Below are 27114 nucleotides of genomic sequence, written 5' to 3'. Positions count from 1 at the left end.
CATGTACCCTCACAACTTTTAGTGAGATATTTTGCAGTAAGATCTTACTTGGATGGGACAAGCCACTAGAAGTAAGGTTTGGAGGAGACCAGACTCACTTAGACTAAAGAATCTTCAAAGAATAAAATGGTTTGCCGAGTCAGATAGTCAAAACTGTCAATGAACTGGTTTCAATCCAGATCACCAAAACATAATATGCAGCATTCAGACATCCAGAATAAAGTTTGTTTGGTGGCTGACATCGAGCACATTTCTCCTATGGAAGGAGAAGGCTTGGCCTTTTTACCAGTCACATGAGTTTCACATGATGGGAAAGAAATACACCTTTTCTATAGGAACACATACAAGTATTTGGCAAAAGCAGCAGGAATAGCTGTGTAACAGACAGTAAATTTCCCTTCCCATGGTTGTAACATTACAAAAACACACTGAATTTTAAAAATTAAGTAGAACTACAAAGATTTTTAGTAGAGTAGTAACTTGCTGAATTGCAGTAACAGTAGCCTCAGAGGAATAACTTTTTGGCTGCAGATGTGATTATTCTGAAATCCCTTTCAATTTGTATCCAATGTAAACTCGTGAAAGTTTATTTTGCCCATGTTTCTTCAGGTTGACATTTTTCATCACTTGTCAAACTTTCAAGTAACTCCTTACATTGTTCAATCTGTGCTAGTCTTGCCAGTGTTTTGTAGAAAATTGGTTAACGTAACTTCTAGCTTTCAGTTATTTTGCTCATGTACTTAAGTACGTGCATCTTAAGTCTGAAATTCTCCTCAGTTTCACTAAGCATGCCCAGTATTTTTTCTTTATAGTATCTATAAAACATGATTTCGAGACTTTTTCCAAAATAAATGTAACATTAACAGTGCTGGCGAACTTCAAAGGGAATGTGGGAAGACAACTAAGTTTGCTTTTGATACAACTCTACAAAGGAAGAAGGAAATAAATGACAACCAACTCTGATTCCTTGCACTGCAGAAAGAGGTCTTGATTTCAGGAATTGATAATCAATGTGTCTATGAAATATCTTTCCCTTCAGAGCCATCCTTTCCTTGAAAGGTTTTCCACATCTGCATAAGCCTTCTTACTCACAGACGGAAGGACTTCGTTAAGATCAAAATCTTTTTTTTTTTTAAATCCTTATTCTACTGAAAAAGGAAAAACTGGGGGAGGAAATGACTCCATCAGTCTGGAAAAATAATAAACCTAAATAGCTTCAGGACACAGTCTGACAAAACATAGAAAACTGAACACAAGTTGTGGATGCTTATCCTGCTGTTTCAGCTTTCCTAGTCAGTTTATAAAGTAACACACACATAATCTTCATCCCTGCGTGCAAAAAGGAGAGATCATTTGCAGAGAGGTAACAGGACACATTCTAGTTTAGTTTTAAACTGTTGCTATAGAAGTAACTGGCAAATCAACTCATATGTAACATTTGTCATATTTATGACAAAGATGTTGACATCAGTTACATAACATTCCAAAGGGAGAGATGCTTCTGCCCAGCCACGCAGACCAGCTGGCTGTGGCCAGCAGGAGACATGCAGGCTGAGGCTGCCTCCAAGAAGCTCAGACCAAGAGATACGGTGAGCTCTTTTGCATCCTTGTTAGAAGACAAGAGATGCGTCTGACATCCTCAAAGCTGCCTGCAGAGAAAAAACAATTTCATTTCTGTGTTAATACAGTCGTTTAGAAGTCGCATCCTTCTGGAGAGGGGTGCTCCTTTATCTCAAGTACTTGTTTCTCATTCAAACAAAGAATCTCTTCGCTGTCTTCTTCTATGGAGAAAGAGAAATGAGAAGTCAATCTTGTATTTTTAACCAGTGTTCCACTTGCTATGCTTTTCTTGGTGTAATCTGCTTTCCAAAAACCAACTCTTACCGCACAGCATCCTCGTAGATAATATCATTACAGTCTGTCTTTCTGTGTTACCAGAAATCTGAAAACTAACTGCATATAAACTATTTTATCTTTGCCTAATGACTTCTATTTTTCTTCCCCCCCAAAAGAAAAAGCATGGTGTATTTACCTTTGAAATTGCTACATAGACTAGAAATTCACCACTATATCACTATGGCAACAGAAACAGTGCAGCTTTAGACAACAACAAGAAGGTAAACAAAAACTAGCAAATTAGCTTTCCTGCAGAAATAGTCACTCCGCATTCTGAAGTCTCTGGACATTGGTAGAGTCTACTGCAGAGACTAACCACAGCTCTATGCTTTATCAAATACAACACAAACTTTAAAAAGTGTGCTTAAAAAATATAGTAAAACCACATTAATACTCATCAAGTTGTTGACAACACATTATTGCCACTCTTACTAGCTCAGTGGTGACAAAGCAAGGAAGCCAGTACCACAAGTCTTAGCACCACGATGACTCACTCCCATGCATTTTGGCAAGCGCTGATCCTGTGGCAATGGCACAAGGTGATCTTAGGCAGAACCCAGGAAGCAGCTAAGTAACTGATTTGATACCTAGCTTTGACCTACACCAGGACAGTCCAGAAATAAGACAGTAACAAGAATATGGCAGATAATGAATGAAAAAATTATCCATATCTGAGTTAAATCAACACCATGGTGTCTTAGACCAGCCTTTTGGAGAGCAGCCAGCACACTGACAACAGTTTCAATGTAGCATATTTCATTATTTCATTCCAACATAGGGGGTAAAAAAAAAGCATTACCACACAGACAAAAGCTCACAGATGTATTGTTTTTTATTTGACAATGTAATTGATGACCTTCATCATTAACTGATGACCATTTTCTTTGCAATAAAAAGTTTTAAGTGGCAAGATAAAAATAGACAAGAGCAGCAGCATTTGGCTGTAAAAATGAGATTAAGCACCTATTTATAAGTGGCTGCAAACTCCAGCAAAGGTTAGAAATATTTAGTCAAGGCCTCATTAAATCACACTGCCAGCTTTCTCCCACTGCTCTTCCGCCATATGCATCCAGCCTATTTCCCCAAGCTGGCAGATGCATCCAACAGTGCTAGCATCTTCCATCCTGACTTCAACAACCAGCTTCACAGAAAGAAGAGTGACTAAACGCAATGAAACTTTTGTATACAAACTAGTCTTCTTAAGGAAAAAAAAAATGCAGGAGAATCACTAATTTTTATTTTTTTTTCCTGCATTCATGACATTTCCCCGCTTCCTACGCCACGGTTCAGTGGCAGGATTTTACAGGCTTATTACAACCTTCATAATCTACATTAAAAGATACTTCAATATCAAGCAAGCCTTTATCTGCCTCAGAACTGCACATACTGCTCCATCGTCCACACCTGTTTGTTTTCCCCAGAAAATTACACTACCATCCTGCAGCTTCATGTGCCCTGGCAATACAGCATTCAAAACCACCTCATCTTTAGCTCCAAGCAGGCATTATTTTAACACAGGCAGCACCAGAACATCTACACCAGACTGCAGGAAAGGTTCCTGCCGTTAGTAACTCCTTACAAGCTCTACTTTCTGGCTACATAGTCCTCCCCCTACAAGCCAACTACTCCACTACACACAACATACTTTAAAGAGCAAGAGAAGGGAACATCGCCCCAGGTTGTTCTGCAACTCTTTGAATACTTCCAGATACAATATTGGCAATTCAATTTTTCTTCTACCTCTTCACACTCTCCAGAACAAAGTACAGTGGAGTCTTCAGGGAAGAAGGCACCCAAACACATCTGCAAAATCAAATATGAAACCATCATCATGAGTCATTTAATTAAGCAGCTTGGCATAGCTAGAAGTGGTCTGCTGGGAGAGACAGTGGTAAACTTCCCGTACAGCATACAAACTCCAACAGGAAGAAAATAGAGTATGGAAGAGTCAACAGCAAAGGGAGCATTAATCATTATAATTACTGAAAGCACCATGAAGCTTATCTTAAGAGTTAAACAATCACTAGAGATTATCAGCAATCCTCCCTAGTGCATTGCCTGGATTATTTTACTGCTATTGATCACTAAATTACCACTGAAAGCAAGAAAAAGTTAGCATTTCTTGGTGGTTAGGGATTCATCTGACAGCATTAGAAGCTCATTTAAAAGCTCTGTAATGCGCCCAGCCACCTTAGGTCCTTCCAGAAGGATGCTTATTAAATCCCTGAGGTTTGGAATCTTAAATACCAGTGAAGTTAACTTCTCCAGTCTTTTCTAGAAGAGATTTATTATTAGAATGGCAGTAGAACTGCCACTACCAAAAAAGCAGTGTGTGGCAAATACCCTGAATACTTTCTTCAACGTAGCAAAATATTTTATACAGCAGCCAACATATAGCGTCAAAACCCTGAAATCCAGCATTTCCATAAAATTAGAGAAGGGAGAAAATAAGTTTGCTGTAACTTAGAAACAGAGTAAAGTCCGCTGTACATATTAATGAGTAGCCAAAACTCTTAAGTGAGAATAACCGATGATATCAAGTCAGAGAAACACAGAGCGCATTTATACTCTTCTAGAGTATTCCCCCTCTTTCATACCACTCATCCCCATATCTACATTAATTCACTGATTGACATATAGGAATATAATAAGCCTAAAGGATTATATAACATTATAATCAAATATAGGCCACAGACCAGATATCAATCTATAAATGGAAAATAAATGAAGCTCCTGAAGATAAAAATGCATTATGAACAGCCACTAAAATACAGAAAGTAACAACAAACAACTCTTAAAAATATAAATTCATGTTCAGTTGTATTAATTAATTGAACATTGTCAGGAAAATTAGAATAATTTCTACTATCTGAACCGCAAATTAGTGTTACTTGCTATAATACAACAGAAAACACAGCAATGACAGCAGAGTAGCAAAGTCCCACGCTACAGCAAGTGAGGAAATGCCCAAATACAGCAGCCATAGACAAAAAAGAAAGAAGAAGAAAAAAAAAAAATTACTTACCTTTAAAAAACTTCAGGTACACAGAGATCTCTAAACAGGTATCTTTGCCTCCACTGCCAACCCTTAAATGAGGTCTGTGAAGGGTGGATCCTGGCTCCACCCCTTCTGGTCATTCAGGTGCATTACACTGCATGCACCTGAGCTCCCCTGGGTTGGCCCTGCCTTCCCACCAGGTGCTCAATCACTGGTTCAGGCCGTGACTCAGCATTTCTGCTACACTTGCCATAAGAAGCATTCATTGTTCCTATTCTTAAAGACATAATTCCTTTACAACTGTCAATATTCATCACTCATGAAGATCAGCATTTGTTTCTGGTGCCAAGAGGTTTGCCAGCAACTTCTTAAGTAATTTATCTAAATACACTACGGTTCAAGTTCTGCTTTGATGCAACAAATCTCAAGAAGAATAACTGAAATTTCAGACCTACAGCACCTCCATGCAACCAATTCTAATGGTGCAGGAGAGTGCTCTGTACTACAGTTTGCCATAGCAGCACAATATAGTCTGTACCTCTTTTTTCTCAGGCAATGAACACAGCAGCTTTCTGCAGAAACTTCCAGCTCAGACTGAAATTAAGCGTACCAGTTTTCAAGCAAACCCACAGCCCTACGAAAGCAACATTTGTTCTTTTGCATTCCCTGGTTTTTCTGGCACTCATTTCAGAGGCACCTCTCCATCTTTCAAGAAAAGGGACTTTGATATTTGTCCATACACAAACTTATTCTAAATAAGAACCATTGCAAATCATTATACAGATAACCTAGTATACCACCTTTAATTTTAGCTAACTCTTGATAAGCTTGTTTAAAATTGAGGTTGGTCTATATACACATTCTCTTTTTCAAATCCTTTTTAAATAAACCATGGTAACTTGTAATTACAGTAGGCCAAAAAAGAATAAGAGATAACTCCTAAAAAGAACTTGCAATGTTGCCAAGTTATTTGGCAGTGAAAACCATGCTTTGCTTTCTTATACACATGCCTCTGCTCCAATGCTCAATTAAAATAGTCTTTTTTCTTTGAAAAGAATGTGTATTTTCAAATAATTATGAAGTTTAGCTCCAAGGTTCACTAAAGGAAACAACATCACCATTTCCCACTGCTACAACCATGCAATACTGCAGAATTTAGCTTAAAAAGTCAATGTAACATTCTGTAAATTTCAGTAGGCATGCCAAGTATATGCAATACATAGATAGATAGACGGTGTTGCATTACAGGGTGACATTCTGATGCCCAATTTGGCACTCTAAGTCCGGTCACGTTCAACACAACTTGTCACAATTACGGATTCCCAAGTAGCATCCTTCCCGACTCACCTAGCGCCGTTCACAACCCCTTCTTTACCGGTCTAGCGGCGTTCAGTCAGAACACACACACGGCTAGGTCACCGAAGGAATTTTGGCCACGCCCAAGCAGAACTCACACAGCTAGCTCAATAAATTGTGCAGTTTGTTAGCAAGAGATTACAGATTCTTTTGAATTGCCAATGATAATTCATTGTCTGCTAAGTATGTGAGGTTCAATTCAAGAACAATTCAAAGCACATGTCAAGAACAAAGAGTAATTCAGCCTGGCCATAATTGAGCTAAGTTATAAAACAAACTCTATAGGGATTACAAAGTTTCCTGGAGAAGCACTCTCCATAGCCACCTGTGGGATCCTCACGTCCCTAGCCGGGTTGAGAAGAGAGGTTCAGCCTGTCCACTGATCTCAAGAGTCAGAGACAGTCCGCACCTCATTTGTCTGTGATGGCATCTTCCCTAATCTTCCCTTTCTTTTAAGCCATTTTTACACAAGTTCTTATTCTACAGGTGGAACTTGAGTGACTCTAGTTATTACATACCTTTGTTCCAATTGAAGTAAAATTATCTTGCCTTGCTTTTAAATGTATAGGATAAAAAATTCAGAATGCATGCTTAGGGTTGGTTATACCTTAGAGGCAGGTAGCTTTTGGGATGGGGATGTGTTTTGGTATTATACTGAGTGCATAACGAGCAAAGTTCACTAAAGGACATCTTTTTTGTCAAAAACATGACAGACTTCTGGCCCAGGGTAGCAGGTAAGCAGTTTGGTATCACCAAGTCCTCATCCCAGCATTGTTCTTCTAAGATTCAGTACACCAAGTTCTCCTGATGTTGCTGACATCTAAGGTTACCTAGGGAACTATTATGGATCACAGAAATTGGCCTCAGAGTCTTCACTCGGCTCCACCTCCCATGTCATTTAATGGCACACAGGCTGCATTCTGCTCTTGCACCCCTGTGAACAATCTGTACCTTAATTTCCAGTGAGCAATGCTAAACCTTTACCAATTATTCCACAGATGGATAGGAAGATAATAAACTGAGTGAGTAGAACCATGTTCTTTTAAACATACAGGTTATCTAGACCTGTAAACATATCACTGTTTTTGTTAAATGATATTTGGAGAACTGTACAATATGTGCTCCTGGCTGCAAAATGCCACAACACAAGTCAGAGACATTCTGCAATCCCTGAGTGGGTGTACAGAGAGGTAAACAAAGTAAATGGCATTTCAAATGCAATAAAGAGTTCTGGATTATACCACTTACGTGGTTTAGCTGTGGTATATCTCAGTTGGGTCACGTCTTGTGCCTCACGACTATTCAAGCAAGAAAGGAAATGCTGCAACCTTTTACATGAGAAAGCTCATCTCTCCTCTTCCAGTGAATGGAACGCTGTGCCCACACTGTTCCTTTCAAATCCTCAAATTTCTAAAAGGATGCCAAAAGCACTCGCAGTGGGATGGAGCTCGATTTATTCAAGATGAGAGCCAAGCATCTTTGGAGAATGTAAAAGCTGGTCTGAAGGAAGTTTGGAATTCCCCTTTCGCAGAGAACAGATACATACAAGACAGATACCAGCTGCAAGTCAGTTTTCTTAAGCCACAAAATATACGGTCCTTTCCTATTTGGAAGTACAGCTACTATGGAATCAGAGTGTACTCTTAAGGCTGGGGGGTTTTAACTTCACAGACTGCAAGTCCCGAGTCCCTGAAAAGCTGCAGCAAAATCTCTCTTCTTCAGATGTCCTGGGCACTGCCCACAGCCCTGCCCACAAGGTGCAGCTTTCTGGCACCTCCTCTCTTAGGCATTGCTCTGCCATCTCACAGCTTAATGTGCTCCTCTTCATTCCTCCCTCAGTCTTATCTTGGTAAATGAAACCATCCATCCAGCACCAGATCACATCCAAATGCGAGTCCAGGCATTTACCCTCAGAAAAGGAAACTCTTCAGGAAAAGGGACAGTTCTTTTTAATGAAACTCCAGCAGCCACAAGATTTCATCAGAAGTACTTGTATGTCAGCATTTCACAGTGTATGAGACATAGTTCTGATGAAAGACACTTACAGTCTTTAGACTGATCAAAGCAAATGAAGTTATTAACCACATCTCATTAGTTTAACCTTTTTTTCCTTCTCCTTCAGCTTTCTACCTGCTCCCAACACATGTCCTCCAAGCCAGGCTGCTGAGCACAAGCAAAGCATGCTGCTTCACAACATCACTTTCACTCTCCCATGCCAAAATGTGTACTTATATTCCTTCTCTGCAAATCAACTTCTTCTACAGATAGGCAATGTGCTTTTTTACGAGTCCAAAAACTAAGCCTTCAAAATCAGGAAGTATTGCTGAAGGCCACGCTCCTACTTGGTGACCAAAGGACACTGGGAAAATGTTTGGCAGCTGATGAGTGAGCTCTAATTTGATCTCAGTGGCATTTGGACCAGTCCCTCGAAATGAACTATTTGTTTACAAAGGTGTAGGAAAAAAAAAGTATGGAGCGTAAGGAAAATTTTAATAGGCAGTCAGCACACACCACAGCAGCACTGCCAAGCAAGTAACTTCCAGCAAGTGCATTTGTTTATTAAGTCATTTCTGTGATGTTGTTTTTTTTCTTCTCTAATAAGAAGGTATTCTTTTTTGTTTCTACTAAGAGCAACTGTTATGTGGAAACAATCCCCTAAAGCCCATCCTTCATCAGCTGCCCAGGTACAAACCAATACACTTCTGCCAAAAAAACTTATTATAGATTGAAAATAGGATCACGATAACAAAATTAACTACATTTTTAAGTTTTTAAGAGCCTGAAGAATAAAATTTCAAAACGAAATAACTGAGTGTTGTGATTGGATATTTGTATTGCAGAGGATCAGCCCAACCCACCCACCATTAATGGCAATGGGAAAACTGCCTCATTTCATAGACTGCAGAAGCTGTGCGTACCCAAAATCTGCAGCACTTTAGGGAGCAAGTGCCATAACAAATCATCACACTGAAAAAAAAAATCACAAGCTACATATACAGTGTAATTTGCATTTTCAAATCATACAGAAGCACAACCAATTTTATATAACATTAGAAAGCTGAACTTCCTTTGAGCTGCTGCCACATTTCCCAGCACAAACCTGTACTTAGCAGAGCACCAAGGCTCAGGCGTTGCACACAGAGCAAGGCCGACCCCAGAAGAGCTCCTGCTGAAGGCTGCTCAGCTCCCAGGCACTCTGTGGGACAGAGCTCTGCTGCAGAACACTCAACACTTACAAAAAGTCTTTTTCATTAGTTTAATGAATTCCAATGTCTATGTTTGAGCCAGTGCTCACAAATGTTTTCATTGAAGTATTTATATCAGGTACCCTGGAGGTGCGTCATACTCCAATAGTGCATACTTCTTTTATTAAACTACAACATTTGTTAAATTAACTCAATAAAGCTCCTACATAATCTCATTTGGAAAAAAGAAGAGATCTTACAGTAACTCATTCATAGTGCTTTCCCTGATAGCTCTGACTTCAGCAGTCACTTTAGCTAAGCAAAATACAACTTCTAACCAGATATTTATGAAAACTGTTATAAAATTAAATTGCAAGAATAAAGAAAATCAAGTAGTGTGGCTTTTCCAAACAAAAGTACAGCTTATAAAGAAATGCAATGCAAGCACCCAAAAGTCATGTACATTTACAATGAGCTGCCTATACTTTATTTTACAAGCATCTGAAGAGAAAACTTCAGTAATACACAATGTTTCTTACACTTCTATTCAAATAGCAACAGTAGGCTAAGACTGCCTACTGGGTCCAAGAAGTATTTCCTCTTCTCTCAAAAAATTATCCTGACAGCAAAGAAAAAAAATTACAACACTTCTGTGTTATTTACAATGGGAAAACTTCCCTAAGTGCTATAGGGCATGGAAAGCATAGCAGGAAATGTCCAAATGGCTCACAGCCACCCCACAGCAGCTGCTGAGACTTGCAGGAAAGAAGGATGCAAGGCATTAGTGGCAGCACAGAGCTGACAGGAGCAGGACAGGAGCTCAGCCTCTTCTCGCAGCCACTGCCAGAGCTGCCACAGGTGCTTGTGGCAAGGGGACCGCTGGCCTCTCTGCAGCTGCCTTGGGACCTATGCAGGCACCTCCGCTACCCCAACACACTACAAAATCCACCCAGCCCTCCTCTTACATAACTACATACCCCCTGCTCCAAGGGACCACCACACCACAGCAATTCACAGCGCAGGCAGGAAAACATCACTTTTCTGCCCGGTATGACTCCCTGGAGAAGCAGAGAACGGCAGTGTCCCCCGGCTGCAGCCGTGCTCCCAACTTGCTCCTGAGCCTGGCTCACTGCCTTCCCTCCATACTCTCAGCCTTGTCCCTCGACTGCTGCCTCCTCTGCCAACTATCTGGGCAGGCTCCACCATTTTTCATCAGCCTTGCTTCTCTCCCTGACAGCCTCCCCTCCCAGCAGTTGTTTGTATGACATTTACTCCCATTTTTTGAACTTTGCTTGAGCTTTTAAATACACTCTCACCCTCAGCTTCAGCCTGCTCGGTCCCATGGCTTTCCTTGTTACCTGAGGACTAGTACCTGATCCCCATGTGAGCAGTTTTACTCACTTTCTGTCTTTTTGCCCACAGACATACTATAGCTAACTTTCTCATAAAATCACTACAGCGCGCACATGCACACACAAGTTTGCCAACTTTGCAGTAGGATTCAATGTTACTGAATTTCTTAAATTCATGGCATCTTTTCAACAGTGTGCATGTGAAAAGTTTTTGGTTTCTGCTTTTGTTTGTTTGTCTTAGAATCAGAAACTTTCTGGAAGACACAAAATGCAGAGGAAAGTACAACACAGTCCACAAAACCAATGGACAGACGTGTTTCCATAAGCAGCAGGCCCCTCTTCAACCACAAATGCACCCCACATTTCATTTAATCAGCTCCTTTTTTGTTGCATTTTTCCCCATAAGATACAATCTTTTTGATGAACAGAATCACAATCCATCAGAACAGCCCAATGAATTAAAAACATGCTATGCATACCTAAAATACACGATACAGGTAAATAGATCCAAACTATGCTGGAAGGATCACTGCTCAGCACAGCTTGACAGACTGCGGGTCTGTAAAGGAAGAAACTGCAAGCACTGTGCTTTATCTGAAAGTTATGTAACTGAAGTTGTCTCCTGTGGGAAGTATTTGATGGACAGTGGGCATATTTATTAGAACATGCTCGAGTAATCCCTAGAGTGTCCTTGGAGGCCTGAGACGAGGAACAGCTGCTGTGTTCCAAGGTCGAACATCTACGCCTCCAGGTTGTGTTTTACGGGACTGCTAACCACTATCTAACTGTAAGAATGCCTATGTGATGATACCCGCTGTCCAATTAGCAGTGTTGTAGCGTGCGACGCCTACCTGATGCTCTATAAATGTTGTAGTCGAATTGCAATAAATTAAGCACTACATGATAACCATATTGGTACAGCGGGTGACTTCAGCGTGCGCGTTGCGACAGTCTCCAAGTTACCAAAACAAATTTCCAGTGAAGAAAGAGGATTTGAGAATCCTAATTATCCAACATCCTAATTATCTACCATCTGTAGTCGTTTACAACCATGCAAATCAATACACGACAACTGTGCAATACTCAAACTAATTCCCACTCTCTATGAACCCCTGAACAAGGCACTGGGCAGCAAAGACCGGCTCCCTCAGCCTCCCTAAGCAGTACCAAAGCAGGATGAGGTAGGTCAACCAGGAGAGAACAGATCCAACAAGACAGAGGACCTCCTGGGAATAATCACTATGAATACACTCAGATTTAATGCTTTCTCTGAGTTACGCGAGTTCAGAATTCTCTCTCTTCTCCCATCTCCCCGTAGCTGTTTTTGCCAGGATTATCAAAGGCATAGCATGAGTATTAGTACTCCCTGAGCACACCACTCAGAAGGAGAATTGAACACTCACAGTAACATTTACAGATAGAATGTGTATTTTTTAAATCCTCCCAGTACACTAGCAAGGTCATACTTCAGTGTCAGTTATATTCTAAGACTTTGATACACGCATGTCACAATAATATTACTTGACATATAATACCCCAAATTATTAACCACATTAAGTCGTTCTGGAACAGGAATACTGTATCTGAGTTTACCTCCAGACAATCACTGAAATTAGAGCCTGTACACAGCCTTAACAGTCAGTGACTTTCAACTTAATAAACACATGGGTTAACAATTAGTTAAGACTAGAGGAAGTAATCACAGTAATCTCAGTAAATTGAACATACTTCAGGAAGGGACTCGGTAACCATTAAAACTGCAAATTTGTGAAATAAAAACTCCCCCAGAGACAGTAGTCTACATAAGTAGGCTTCAAACCCAAAAACGTTCATGATACGGAAAGATTAAAGAACAGTGCTTCTACTGTAAATACACTCTTACACCACCACGCATAAAGATAGGTCTTCAGAACTTTTTAGTATCCAGTCAACATATTTAGCCTTTCACAGAAGTTGACTTTTTAACCAAGCCTAGCTAGTATCTAAACTGTAATGCATGTCAGAACCTCCAAGTTGCACTGACTAAAAGAAAAATAAATAAGCTAGAATACAAGTGTGTAAATATTTATATTAATCATAACTCCCCATTCCCTAATAAAATTATCAAGACATCACCGAAAAATTACACCTACCAGGTGGAAATAAACCTAATTTGCATATTTTTTTCTATGAGCAGGATCAGCTACATGTTTCTTTTGCCACAGAGGATGCCTTACTGGCTCTACAGTAATTGCTTCAATTTTTTACATTTGCTGCAGGGAAGGACAGAAAAAAATATACCATTAACTCAAATAAAACATTACAGTTACAGATGCAGTTGATCTCAGTGGAACTACAAAATGAATAAAATATTATTATAAGGAATAGGATTTGCATCTCAGCACAGATATGAACACTTAGTTTTATTAACTGCTGCTAAGCGTATTTGCAAAACAGTACAAAGCATTCCTCTGCTGCTGCCCTACCCACCAGGCCTATCACTCCAACAGAACATTATTTCTGAACAGTTAACTAAGTATTTCTGTCTTTGGGCACACAACAAACAGGTTGATTTCTTTTTCACTTATCACCAACCTCATCTCTTTTTCTTGACAACAACAACTGCTATCTCTTACTCCAGGAAATCTATCAAATGACTTCCTAAGCAGATCTGCCAGAACTGGTGTTTGTGGATCAGCAGACAGGCTAAATTACAGTCGCTGGTATCCTATAGAAAGGGTATTGTCCTACCAGCTCAAAAAGGTCACCTTTAGAAACTTCCAGTGAAAGACATTCAAATAATCTTGACTATTAGGACACTGCATGGAAAGACACCGCAAGCACTGCGCTATTACTACCCATGTTTAACGAGTCTATGTGTTACATTACATGTTTTATTGAACTAATTGAAAAGAAAACTGCTCTACAGTTAGCAGTCAACTTAACAGATAAATTTGCTACAAACTCTTATGCAAACAGTTTGCCCTGGATGGTTTTTGTTATTTATTTCTAAACTACTAACTCAAGTCTTAACTTGAGTCCACTCAAGTATACATAAAGGCTCTCATTGATTTTTAAGAGACTTTCAGTCAGGACCCGAGCTCTCCTTGAGCAGAAGTTAATCTAGAGAACTTGTGTGTAATGATGTCTGGAAGTCACAATTATTGTACCACGTGGAAAATCTGACTGTCGGAAGTAAAGTAAGTGAAACATCAATGAGTCCATGAAATGCAAAGTAAAGAAACCTTCACCTATGCATCACAGGCTGACTCGGGTACAAGGTAAATATTAAAATGCTCAACAGCAAGTGTAAGAGACCTTGAGCATGCACTACCAAAAATATACATAAGAAGTTACCCGGCAAAATGTAGGTCTCTGAAAAACTAGAGGTGCATAAGAAGATAGGAGAGCCTCCAGGATAGCTTCATGTGCCTAAATCCCTGCCTGAATCCCATTTCATACACTTAAGTCTTTGTGGAATGGTGGTATGCATTACTACAGAAAATCATTATTGCTAATTTGATTCTAAGAACTCCAGGGGACCTAAATCCTCCTCACTACAACCTTGTTACCTTAGGCACAGCAGTACTTGACCTACCTACACTGTTTCATTTCCAAGGAAAAAGCAGGGGTAAGGCCCCAGTCTGAAATGCCCACAGCCCATCGTGAGGAATTATCTTTGCAATAAACTCAACAGTTCCACAGTATTGCTAAAGATGAACAGTTATTCTCCTTACTGGTTATAATTAATTTGACAAAAGTGAGTCTGTAACCAGTACAGTTTCTCTTCCAACCTCTTTTAGTTAGATGTTTATGAAAAAACATTGGTGTTCAAAACACAGGTGCAGTGTTATGAATTTATTACTAAGACTACAGCTATGCCTTTGCAATCCAGAAAACCTCTCCAAAATGCTTCCTCTTTCTAAAGCTGACCAAAAAATTCTAAATTATTAACAGAAAATACTCTTTATTTCTAATCACTACACTGGCAATAACAGAAAACAGTCACCTGTATCTCTTAATGTTTCAGTTTTTCTTACCAAATGGATACTGGGTTAGATAAAGGTCAGTCCAGGCTGGTATCCCAGCTACAGGAGAGCATGCATGTGGAGGCACATAAGAAAGTAAAAAGTGATCAATCCCTCACTGCAGCTTGCCTTGCTCAACAGCTCATAGTTCAGGGACTTTGTAAGCCAGACGCTTCTGGTGCTTTGTGAAGCTCTCCTCCATCAATTTGTCATTTTGAACCTGCTTGAACCTATTTACATTTCTGACTGTCACAGCTTTCTGTGGCTGTTACGAGTGTGATTTAATTACATCTTGCATCAGAAAATATTTTAAACTTGTTGCTATATAACTATTACTGAGTTTCACCTAATTCGTTTCTGTGAAAAGGAATGAATAACAGTTCCCTGTTTCTCTCTGCACAATGCTTGGAAATTTGCTTACATCTAAAATATCAGCCTTCAGCTGCCTTTTTCCAAACTGATCTAAGGAACTTCTCATTTCATAGCAGTCTTTCCAAGGTTAGGCATATTATTCTTGCTCTTCTCTGTAACTTTTCAAGCTCTGCTGTCTTCTGTAAATAGGTTATCTACCTATTTTTCACTTTTTCCAGGGTACCTATGAATATGCCAAGGAATGCAACTGCAGTGAAAGCACCACTGGCCTATCAACCAATTAGTCAATTTTAATAAATCTTAGATAGCCGTAGTTTTAGATTATTAAGCAGCAGGTATCTAAATGTAAGCTTACACAGCAAAAAGCGAAGTAAAAGTTACTGTAGAATCGTTACAGTCCTGAGAATTCCAGTCTGTTGACATCTTCTTAGGGGAAAAAAAAGTTATGTAGTCATGTAGCACAGACAGACACGTCATGTACTTAAAACACTTAAATTCTGTCACCACACTTTAGAATGCAAGCTGAAAGAAACTAAGCCTTGCATTCTTTTTTTTTGTCATGTCTTTTAAAGCTAAAAAAAAGTCATTAGGGTAAATACAACTTCTTGAAAGAAAACAAGTAGATATCTTGATACATTCCTACTAATCAATCTAATATAAAACACCAGTCCTTGCAGTTCTTAGACTAGACTAGCAGCACGTGATGAGCAAGAACTCAACTGGCCTTTAAAGAAATATCCATGCACGAAAAAAGAAGCAAGTAAACTCTGAAAGGACTTCATTAAAAGGAAGAGGTCTCTCAGCTCTAACTTGACTGAAGTTAAGGTCTGATTCTGCTTCCGCTGGTTCCTACTTCAAGTTCCCTTCATGGGCACAGCCTACTGTTATTAACATAATACAGAACCGTGTTATCTGTCACAGGACCTTTAGACAAAGATCCAGGAAGAAAAAACACATGGTCCTGAAAATATGTATCATAGGCAAACAAATCAGAAAGAGAGCCTGATAAGCACTGACCAGAAATATCTTGGTAAAAAGTTACAAAACATTTCAGCAGGCTTTACATAACAAATTACACAGCCTTCCTACCCGTTTATTAAAATGCCTGAACGTGGCAATGTCAGAAGGAGCATACTAGAACGAAAACATCAGTCAACTCTGTCTGAAACTCTGCACAGGAAAGGTAGCAAAATTCCACATGTAAAGGAGGTATCCAATCATTTGACCTCTGTTTTCTGACCTAAAAGTGGTTGCAATTAACATTTTATTTGTGAACAAAAGGTTTCGGATTATTCACAAGAAAAAAAGCAATACGGAAACACTTGAAAAATAATTTAGCCAAGGTGTGCACTCCATATTTAGGCTTTTTGGAAAAGGAGGCAGGTTCTATTCTGCCTTGCTCTTCCTCTCCTTCCGTCTCCCAACCGTTACATGCTGCTTCTTTCAAGCTTCTCATGGCAAACATCCTTTCCTGCTCCAGTTCTGTGGTAACACTACTTATTCCCTTCTTGCATTAATAAGAAAAGACAACTAATGCACACATAATAGGGAAATTTTCTAAAGCACAAGAGCAGCTACAATCATTCCTCATGAATGTTGTTTCCAATTTACCTCAAGCTGCAAAGCTGTGAACATTAGCAAAGTAAAATGGGAATAAAAATATTCCAGCTACATTTTGTTCTTTTTCTATAAATGAGTTCTCTTGTTTCTTAGGCCAAATATAGAGCACTTGAATGCACTGAAGATCATCTAGATGAGTTCATATTTTACTAATATATGCCAAATGCAATTTGCTGCATGAAAAGTTTTTAAAGCAGGTTTCTGTTCAGTCTTTTTGTACTTAATTATCTCATGGACACCAAAACTCTCCAACATCAACAACTGCAACTTGTACTGGAATTGGGCTCTCCAACGTTAAACACAAAACTTGCGGAGCTCTAAAAGACTGTTGGGAAAAATGTGTCAGAAGTGTATTCTGACAGTCTAACCTTACAGAATTTCAGCTTTGTGTTACTTCAGTGAGACCACTCATGCTTTAAGTATACCTTTAGAAATGGGAGAATAGGGCAAGAATGTCCAGTTCCTGCAGAATGAAGGCTTGCTCTCACTGCTTCCACTGCTTTCTGAAATCCATTTTTTTTCAGCTGATAAGATCAGTTTAAGGACAGTGGTTGAATATACTCTGGCTATGGACTTCCATGAACATATAGAAATTTCAGATTAATATAATAGAACACTCTAGAATTCATTCTGCTACAAAATGTGCAAGGCTTAAACAGAACTCCTGCAAATTTAAGTCCTTCAGCTGAAAATGCAGGAAGTAAAATGTTACTTTAAAAAAATGTTAATTCAACTAAAATTTACACTCACAGCTGATAAGTATTTTCTCAAGCACCAGAAATTCCCTAAAGATGCACACAAACAAACCATTCAATTCCTACGAATGAAAAGTATTTCCCAAGTTAGTCGCTGTTATAATGACAAATGAAAACTGCACTTCAAAACAACTGTATACACCACTGAGACAACCTTGCAGAAAGATAAGGGAAAGAAGCATGCTTGTATGGAGCCTCAGCAGAATAATACCTTAGAGATGCGTAGCCTGCAAATTCTCAGGTTCAGATATCTGCTTTCAAACCCTGCCACGTCATTTAATTTAATTAATCACCTTAACAATTAATGTTAAGATTAATTATTTATTTAAGATCAGTTATGGGATTTTTTGCTTCTTGTTACTTCTACTGTAAGACCGATCCAGAGCCCTACAGCGATGGTCCAAGTTGGGTTTACGTACAGGCATCCTTTGTTCTAAAGCTTCCCATACAGCAGAGTTCCTCTCTGTAACATACCGGCCAAGACCCGTCACACCCCCCCTTGGCCATTATTTCACCAGGCTAAACAAACCACTCTCTGTAGTTTTCAGTCCTTTACCCTTACGTGCCCATCCTAGTTATTTGTACTGCCACCTGTTCTAGTTTGGATGCACAATTCCTCAACACAGGAAACAGATTCTATCCAGTATTTCAGATGATGCCTTACCAGTTCCACACATAGCATTAATACTTTGTCATCTGTCAGAAATAGCTCTGTCAATTAACGCCACCCCAGGATGTATCTCAAGAAATTTTCTCCAGCTGGAAAACATATCACTTTGCTCAATAATATCGCTAAATGTCAACCTGCACTGAAAATGCCACACTATCATTAAAACATATCTCGCATTTGTGACATTTGTATAGATGGTAAACTCTGCAAAAGCAATGTGTTCTTTCATTTATGCCCAAGATTGTGCATTTTCAGTTTTCAAAACCATCACGCAGTTCCGGATTTCCAAACCGGAATACTTTCAGAACTTTGATCCTGATTTAGTAAAGCATTTCCAAGTTGATGTAACTTCAGATTAGAAGCATTTGCATCCTGCGCACTGGATGCCTTTACAAGACTGAAAGTCACGCTTGGTTAGACCTCAGGGGTTAATATTTCAAGGTGGAACGTGTAAAGAATCCTCGGGGCTGTTTCGCACTTGGCTACCTTGGTCTCCTTTGAATGTTAAAGCTTTAAAATGCAAAAGCAAGCCTTTTGTTTATCCCTTCCTTCTCGGAAGGGACACACTCAGAGCTAAGTATGCATTCTCTGCTTCTCGCACAGAGCTAGAGCTTTGCCCAGTCCTTTCACACATTTATAAAAATGAATACTCAATTTCCCAGTGATCCCACCGACGTCTTCCAGAGTGCAAATCGCTACAAGAGAATCACACGTGAGCATATGCTGAATTAACTTTGCCCAGGAGACTCCATTCATCATCTGGCCAGAAGCCAGCGATCCGCCTACGTACCAGTAAGAAGATTCCTCTCAACTGCAAACCACGTATTGCTAAAAATTAAACGGCAAAAGAAGCATCAGTAAGCACGGTCCGAAGGCCATTCTCCTCACCGGGTTGTAACAGAGACAAAGGCTGTAAGACCACCGCTCGACCCGCTACCGCCACACGCGGGGTGTGAAACGCGCGGTGCTGCTCGGCAGCAATCTGTACCGCGCTCCTCTCCAAACACGCTCGCCGTTAACTTGTGACACTGCATATTTTGCTGCACGGGAGCAAAGTCAGCGCGGGAGCGACCCGTTCTGCCTTGGGCTCCGGCAGCAGCGCACCAACTTCCCAGCTCCCGGGCAGCAGAGGGCGCCGGGACCCCGCCCGCCCGCCCGGAGCGGCACCGTCCCGAGCCGCGGCCGCCCTTACCTTGATGATGCTGCTCCGGCGCGGGGTGGCTTTGGCCGCCTCCAGGAGAGAGGCGTCGGGCTCGGGCGCTGCCGCCGGCCCCAGGCTGCCGCCGGGGAAGCGCTCTCCGGCACCGACGGCCGAGACACCGCTGCGGCGCTCCCGCCTCCTGCCCGCCGCCTCGGGCTGCTCCTCCTCGGCGCGGGCGACGGTGTCGGGAGGGGCCCGGCCGGCCGGCCGCTCCCTGCCGCCTGCGGCCTCTGCCATCGCCCCGCCGAACGGCGGCAACTTCTGCGGGGCGCTGCGGGCGGCCCGGGAGGGGAGGGGAGGGATGGGCGGAACCGCGTCCCGCGGCGCTCCGCTCAGTGCGCGGCGGCGGGGCAGGGGTCTGCTCTCCGCGGAGGAGCCATGCCCGGGGCGGCCGCGGGGCTCGGCTCGGCGGGGCGGCGCGGAGCGGAGCCGGGAGCGCAGGAAGTGCGGCCGCAGCCCCGCTCTGTTGTGACAGCAGCCCGGGCGTGCTGTGACGGGCGGCGCTGACGGACGGGGCGCCGCGCCACTCAGCGCCGCCGAAGCCGCCCGCGGGCGCCCTGGCGACCAATAGAAGCGAGAAGGGGGCGCGCCCGCGGGCCGCCTGGAGGGCGTCGGGGCGGTGCGGGGCAGGTAGGGCTGCGGGACGCGTGCGGTGCGGGGCTGCGCCGTTCCCGCCCGTAGCTGTGAGGAGCGAGAGCGCGCGTGCGGCGGGATGGGCGCGTGAGCGCTGCCGCGCGCCGTGCAGGGGGGCTCGCGCTGTGCCCGGCTGAGGAGGAGCGCACGAGGGCAGCGCGCAGCGGTTGCCGCAGTGGGAGTCGCGAAGGGCGGCGGCGGCGCGCGGTCCGACGGGCGGTCCCGGGCGCGGGAGAGAGCCCGGCACTGCCGGCAGCGCCGCCGCTGTGGAAGCGCCCCGCGTTGTGGTGCGGCCGCGTGTGAGGGAGCGATCGCGGCTCTGCGCCCGCGGGAGTCTCCGCTGCTGTACCGCCGTCCAGAACGCGCTCGGTCAGGCGAGGCCGCGCTGTTTCGCAGCGGACGGGAGCGAGGCGGGAAGCTCCGTCCCCGGGACCGGTGCGTTCCCTTGCAGCCGTTGGCCCTTGGAGCAGCGGCTCGCGCCGTTGCAGGGCTAACAGCGCCCCCTGGCGGCTATCCGAGCTAGGCGCGGCTGCCCCGTGCGGGTCCTGCGTGAGCGAGGGACCTGAGAGAGGCAGCGTGCAGGGGTGTGCGCCAGCCGTGAGGGCTCGGGAAAGGGGAAACGGCGCCAGACGTGAGAGAGCAGGTGGGAAGGGGGTACGGAAAGGGCGGCAGAGCTGGCTCTGGGCAAGCTGGTCCTCACCAGATAGGTGAGGCTGTGCAAAACGACTGTTACCAGCTTAAAGGCAATGAGAACCAGTGGAAAAGTTTGTCTCTCTCTGATTTCTGTAACAATTAAAATGATATATATACATAGTATATATACATATAGATCATATTTATATCTCCACATGAAAAAAAAAAAAAAACACAGAACTTCTGTCAAGGTTATAGAAGCATTTACCACATTCAACATAAAAACATGCTAACTGAAGAGCAGACCTAAATCCCACCAATTTTATTTTTCTTCACAAGTTTCCATTTAAATTAGATCTAAAAAATATTATAACATGTAAATGCAATCATTTTGTTTTGTTTTCAGTGTAAAAGGCAACAAGATAAGTAACCCTAGAAGAAGATAAAAATGCACTGAAGAAATGGACATCCTGGAACATCTCATTCTCTGTGCAGGTGGGTTGTTGAGATAACAGAGGCAAACTCACGATGGACTCTTTCATAGCGTTTCCTGTAGCCTGTGTTTCCCAGACCTTCTGCTTCATGCTGAAGTAGCTCATCTAACACAACTTGCTGTGTCTCAGTACTGCATTAAATCTGTAGCACAAACATACACTAAAATGGGTAGAAAGGAAGAGGTAAGGGCATATTTCCAGAAACAATTAAGGAATTCAGTCAGGCTAAGAAAAGCGAAATGGTAGATAAAAAATACGTATTTGTGTTTGAGCCTACGAGTCAGCACGTGCCTGCAATGTCTCTTTTCATGTTCTGTTTTTGTATATTCACCTTTACTCTGTTCTTAAAGCACGCAGTTGTTCCTCAGTGGGTGTGTTCTGTACCATAAAACAACTGAAAATACAGTCTTTTTGGAGCTTACATAAACCACTAGTGTCCCCCTAGAGAGCATATTTTGGGAAGCTCTTAAATGAAGTGTTCTGCTGGGAGTGTGGAAGTGGTGCTTCTGTACCAATTGACCATGACTGATGAAGTGTGAAAACTGACACCTTTTCCTGGGTCAGGAACATTCAATTGGCAAGACTGGGGAAGAGCAGTAGGGAAGAAGCTGTCATTTCTTCAAGCATTTATGCACGATGACAGCAAATTGTAATTCATTTTACAATTGATGAGTCTTGTGCAAAGAAAAATCCCTGCTAGATAATTCTTAAAATAGTAGTTTCTTAAGTCTTAGTGTTTATTGTGTGAGGTTTTTCAGTGTTGTTACATCCTGAATAGGCAATTATAAAACAAAAAAGCACAGGAATGCTATAATTTATTTATGAAAAGATGTACTTGTTGTTAAGCTTCACTCAGTTTTCTGCAAGACACTTCCAACTCACATTTTGCCTGTATAATTATTATGAAGTTTCTAAGCTGGAAAAACAACAACAAAAAAACAAACTGAGTCATTATTTAGCAAATATAGTTAAAAGATCATAATCTTTAATGTAAAACTGTATGTTTTCAATTTCAGTTGTTGTTTTTCCCAAAAATATTTACCTGATTCCGTGTCTCCTTTTTGGTGACTCTTGTTTGTTCTTGCCTCCTACTTAGTTTAAAAAAAAATCTTATTTTCTAGGTAGTATAAACATTGTGTCTTCTTTAACTTAGGAAGAAGTAGCTTTTTGATATATCTCTATCTTAATGATTTCCTTGTTGCAGCTGAAGTCACCGGTGAATTCTTTTCACTGTTTGCCTACTGTCAGGTTCAGCCAATATTTTTAATAACTAGAATACATCAGTTTTGGAAGAGACTGCCAGTTCTTAACTCCTAGAAATAATCCATTATTTCAGCAGAATCGTTCACCCAAACAGATAAACCAATTAAGTATGACAAAGGGTAGAATCAAGACCCAGGGTTAGGTCATGTTAAATCCTATTTTACAGCCACTGCTTACTATATAGACACAGGCCCAAGCACTTGGGGTGGAATATATTGATTTCTGTGTGGAAATCAGTGCATATGAGAAGATCATTATCGCTGCAAAGAGCCATACAAAAGTTACAAACACCAGAATTAAGGTTAATGTCCTTTAGTGTGCACGTTGCAATCACTTAGAATGCTGTATGATGGTGGCTCCTCGCACTGCAGAGGGTAATCCTTGTAAATAAGACTGTTTTCTCTTCTTTCCTCACCTTCAGCCCTGTCGCAGTTCTCACCTTTCTCCAGATACTTCAGGCACCCACCTCCTTCTCCAGTGAGCTGGAACAAGGCATTTTGGCACTCAGTACCTCTTCTCTTCCTTCTTTCTCCCACTTGGATCCTCCAAGTATGTTACTGCTCCTATTTTTTGCTCACCACCTGCCATGGACCACTCGTCACAGGAGACCTGAAAGGACTGCTGGATCCCTTGAACAGAATCATTGTGGCTTTTTTTTTTTCCATTTAACCACCACTGGGGGTACTTCTTTCATTGCTCATGCTGTAGATTTGCTTTATTCATTTGTGCCCTCCTGCAGATTCAGCTTTTGCCACTCTGCATTCATACATATCTTCCTTCAGCCCCAGCCTGGGCATAGTGATTGGGTCACCGTGGGTGGAGGAAGAACATTGCTGTTCTGGCTCTGCTGCTTGACTTTTGTCATAGTACAGCACAATTGTGCCACAGCTGTGGAGGAGAAAAAATAGACCTGGTTTAAGTAATGCCTGGTGTGAACAGGGGAGTAACATCTGAGAGAGACACGCAAAACAAATTTTTCAGAAGTATAGCAATAGCAACATTTGAACTATTTTTTTTATCAAAAGGGAAGAGCACATTCCTGATTCCTCTATGATAGTTAGCCATAAGCTGTAAAATAAGGCGACATTTGAACTTTTAGAAGGTAGGATCAAAAAATGTCACATGTTGGTTTCTTTTTGTAAATAGTTAAAGAACATTTTTTTCTTATTCTGATCTTCCAGGGCAGGTTCCTTTCCCTTTACGTAAACAAAGAGTCAGAACGTGAGGCCTACATCTCTCTTCAAATTTATGGCTGAAGTGACTGAAGTTCACATAGTTAACAAGTAATTGAAAACAAGCATCAGATAAACCCAGAAGCAGTGCTGCACCTTTGGGAAAACATTTTTGTGCACTGAAAGACTTTATTCATTGGTGTAACTAGTGAAGCTTTCCTTATGTATTGTTGCTAGTTCCTAAAGTTCGGAGGAGGGAAGAAAAGACATATAGTATGCATTATAACAAATTATCTGGAGAATTTGGAGGAGTCTTTTAAACATCAGTTCATATTCAAGTCTGATGATACTTAATAATGGATCCTGTTAAAGGTAGGTGGTAATTCCATTTAATGAAGATAGTTACTAGTAACTGTCTTTTTCAAAGAGCTCTTTTTAACTCCTGTGATCATTGCTTTTATTATTTCTTTGTCTGTGACACATGCATAGAAATCTAATTGTAGTTGCTGCTACTTTTCAGGATATTTGAACTTGCTTGTTAACTGCTATGAACAATATCATCCATTTCTTCCTTTCTGTGGTAATTACCTACCGACAGGTGGAATTTCATGCCAGCATACTATTTCACAGCGCTTCACATCCTTGCCAACTCAATGGATATACTCACTCTTAGATTATATGTGGCACTATGGTTCCCATGCACTTACATGCATTTAATGGGGGAACATTTGGCTTATCCTGAAGTGTACAGCTGCTGGGGAAGCAGCATTAGCCTAAAATGATATTTTTAGTCAGGAATTCTTTTTAATGATGATAGAAGGCTTTCTGGTAATATCCGAATTAAAAAGCTCCCATTAACATATGTAATTTTGCCACCTCAGAAGAAAATCGCTAGCAATGCCAGTAGTAGCCACATTCATGTTTACTTTACAATTATAATTTTTGGAGGCAATTTGTGAGTATACCAGGCATGGAATCTAGGCTATACTTCTGCCTGTTAATCAGACACTTTAATCATGTGCAGCCTGGACCACCAAGGGGGTGTGCAGTAGCCCAATCCTTGGGAGCAAAGACTACTTGTGGAATTCTTTCATGCGGCTCCTGACAATGCCAAGGAAAAACATCAAACCCTATAGCAGGATTGGATGGTGTGACATCTATACCTCAGGCATTTTGGGTGAGGTTTATCCTAGTTCACTCTAATGCATAGAAGAGCTGCACAATATAGTAATTGCAGTCTTGGGGCATAACTTCTGTTTTATTTTCAACATAGAATAAGGCAGTTTACATACTCAGAAACTGCTCTGTAACGTGAACCAAGCAGGTAAGTTAGGATGATGGGGGTATGTTTGCTCGAGAATCGGACTTCTTGTCAAAACAAAAATATTAAGCCACTATTAACCAAAAGTATGTCAGTGATAGAAGTACAATGCTTCTTTTAGATCTCCAGTGCTTGACTGGCTACCCAGGAAAAGAGTTTACAGAGCCAAACTCTCATCTGCCTCATTTCAAAGAAATCTGATGTCAGTTTTTCCCAGGGGTTTTGTCAACTCCTAAACTGGCTTAAAATGGTGCTAGATGTGAGGGGAAAAAAGTGACAGGAACCCTATAAAGTCTATGCATTCTTAAGCTGGAACTGAGGTTAGGCAGACTTTGGCCCAGTCCTTGACCCCACTTCTAAGTACAAGCTTCCGTGTGGTTAGGCAGATGGTTCTGAAGACTTGCTAAAAACACGCATGTCTGTTTCTCATGCATGCAAATTTGGCCTCTCTTAATTCATTAGAGAAAGTCATCCCAAAGAAAACATAAAAGATGAAAATGTAATTCCCAAAGTAACTTACATTCCCCTAGTGTTAATTGAACAGGATTTTAAGAAGATTAAAAATACTTTCAATCAGAGATGAAGTGTATTTAATCTTTTATTGCAAAATCTCTTGTTGCTAAATGTCAGGTTAGAAGCTATTCTAAGGACATGGAAAAGAACAGCTAATGACTAATCTATGTGAGCTTATTTTCCTGGAATTTGGTGCTGTGGGAGTGCTAATGTGCTTAAGTCGAGAGCGTGTTAACCACTGTTTATCTACATCTCTTCTGAATCTGGTTAAATAAGCTCGTAGTTAAAATCCATGCAGTCTATACTAACTCCCACTGTAGCATTTGCAGCATTAGCAAAAGTGAAGCATTTTGCAAATGCTCACAAATGCAGCGCTTTACTTTCAAATCCAGAAGAAAAGTGAAAATTCTACCTGTGCTTAGCAAACTTACAAGACACCATCATATGCTAATAAGCACTGTAACTCCTTCAGAAGGCCTCTTCTAATTTCTTGAACACATAAGAGCTCTTGTTTTTTGATTGCTCTGTTTAAGGCTCATGATGTAAAGAACCCATTCACAAGCCGATAATAGAAATCACCATGCACATCTTCATAAATTGCACTTTTATTTTAAATACAGCTGCATTCTATGTGGTAGAGACAGAGGTCAATCTCTTAGTTACAACCTGTGTGACATTTTTATGAATTTGACAGCAGCAAGCAAGTATATTAATGCTTGTATTTCTGTGAAAGGATCGAAAGATGCTGGTAGGTAAGCTAGCATTACCTACAGATAAGTAACAGCAACAAAAGAGGTAGTACCTCTTTTTGAAGGTCAAGCAATCAATCAGTGACAGAGTAGTCTGTATTACTCATAAAATTACACTTGCCTTTTTGAGCCTGGAGAACTCTTCCTCTTTTCTCCTCCCAAATAATTTTGTCTCTCTAATTTTGTCTTTTGCTTTTTTCACTTCATCTTTCTTTACTTAACCTCTGACTTTCTCCAGTGCTATAGAAAAGGACGAGGAACCAGCACAGCCAGACTCTTGTCTTTGTCCAGCACTGCCTTTTAATTTGTGCGAGAGAACAGTAGGAGAGATCACTTCATGCTGTGTATATTGCTGGCGTGCAGAGTCAGGAAAAACAGACACACTCCTGATTTGCTTTGAGAACGACTCCCTAAGCCAGGATGCTATTCCGATAATGAAGCAGCCCCGTGGTGCTAGGGCAGCCTGGTAACTTTTGTTGTAATACTTAAATCCTGTGCACATGGCAACTTTTTTTTGCCAGCTCTGCTCTGCTAGCTCTTGTTACGTTCATAAATGTGTCAGATTTTCAGTTTTTAAGTTATCCCAATAAAAAAAGAGAACAGTCTTTCTCATTGATTTGCGAGTATCCTATTTTTGTCACAGTTGTCTTATTTTGAATGTGAATGACCTAGATTTAATTTTCTAACCTGAAAAAGAGGTGTAATGTAGAAGATCCAACAATTAAAACTATGCGAAATATACTTTGATGTCCTTGAATGTTGCAGTATTCCTTCAGCTGTTCTGACTTTGAATTCCCTAAATTGAGGTATGAAGCAGGTGAAAGGCTCAGCCTGTTCTTCTTAAAAGGTACTGCTGTTCCTAGGATAAGCTTTGTTGCTGTGTGGTAAATATTTGAGGAAGTGAATAAATGCAATTCAACAGTT

General features: G+C 41.3%; 1 protein-coding gene and 1 long non-coding RNA gene across 8 annotated transcripts in view; one reads left to right on the top strand and one right to left on the bottom strand.

Moving 5' to 3' along the window:
* PLCL1 (phospholipase C like 1 (inactive)) overlaps nt 1–19771 on the bottom strand; it is a 200154-nt gene extending 180383 nt beyond the window's left edge. For 2 of the 3 annotated variants that reach the window (XM_021398055.1, XM_021398056.1), the window contains exon 1: nt 19404–19771. In XM_021398055.1, coding sequence (XP_021253730.1) covers nt 19404–19649 — 246 coding nt within the window. In that variant the 5' untranslated portion in view covers nt 19650–19771. The remainder of the gene's footprint in view (nt 1–19403) is intronic. The other variant, XM_021398054.1, reaches the window with a different exon arrangement.
* LOC110399423 lies at nt 19909–27114 on the top strand. 5 transcript variants are annotated; one of them, XR_002439194.1, is made up of 4 exons: nt 20487–20688; nt 21085–21173; nt 22857–22984; nt 23617–27114. It is a non-coding gene; the product is annotated as an uncharacterized LOC110399423 (long non-coding RNA). The 5 variants fall into 5 exon arrangements; XR_002439196.1 differs by lacking the exon at nt 22857–22984 and having other exon boundaries at nt 20488–20688; nt 23617–23979; nt 24632–27114; XR_002439195.1 differs by lacking the exons at nt 20487–20688; nt 22857–22984 and adding an exon at nt 19909–20042.

Source organism: Numida meleagris, chromosome 5 (genome assembly GCF_002078875.1).
Source record: "Numida meleagris isolate 19003 breed g44 Domestic line chromosome 5, NumMel1.0, whole genome shotgun sequence".
In the NCBI taxonomy this organism is placed as follows: Eukaryota; Metazoa; Chordata; class Aves; order Galliformes; family Numididae; genus Numida; species Numida meleagris.
This window is presented reverse-complemented; position numbering and strand designations above follow the sequence as displayed.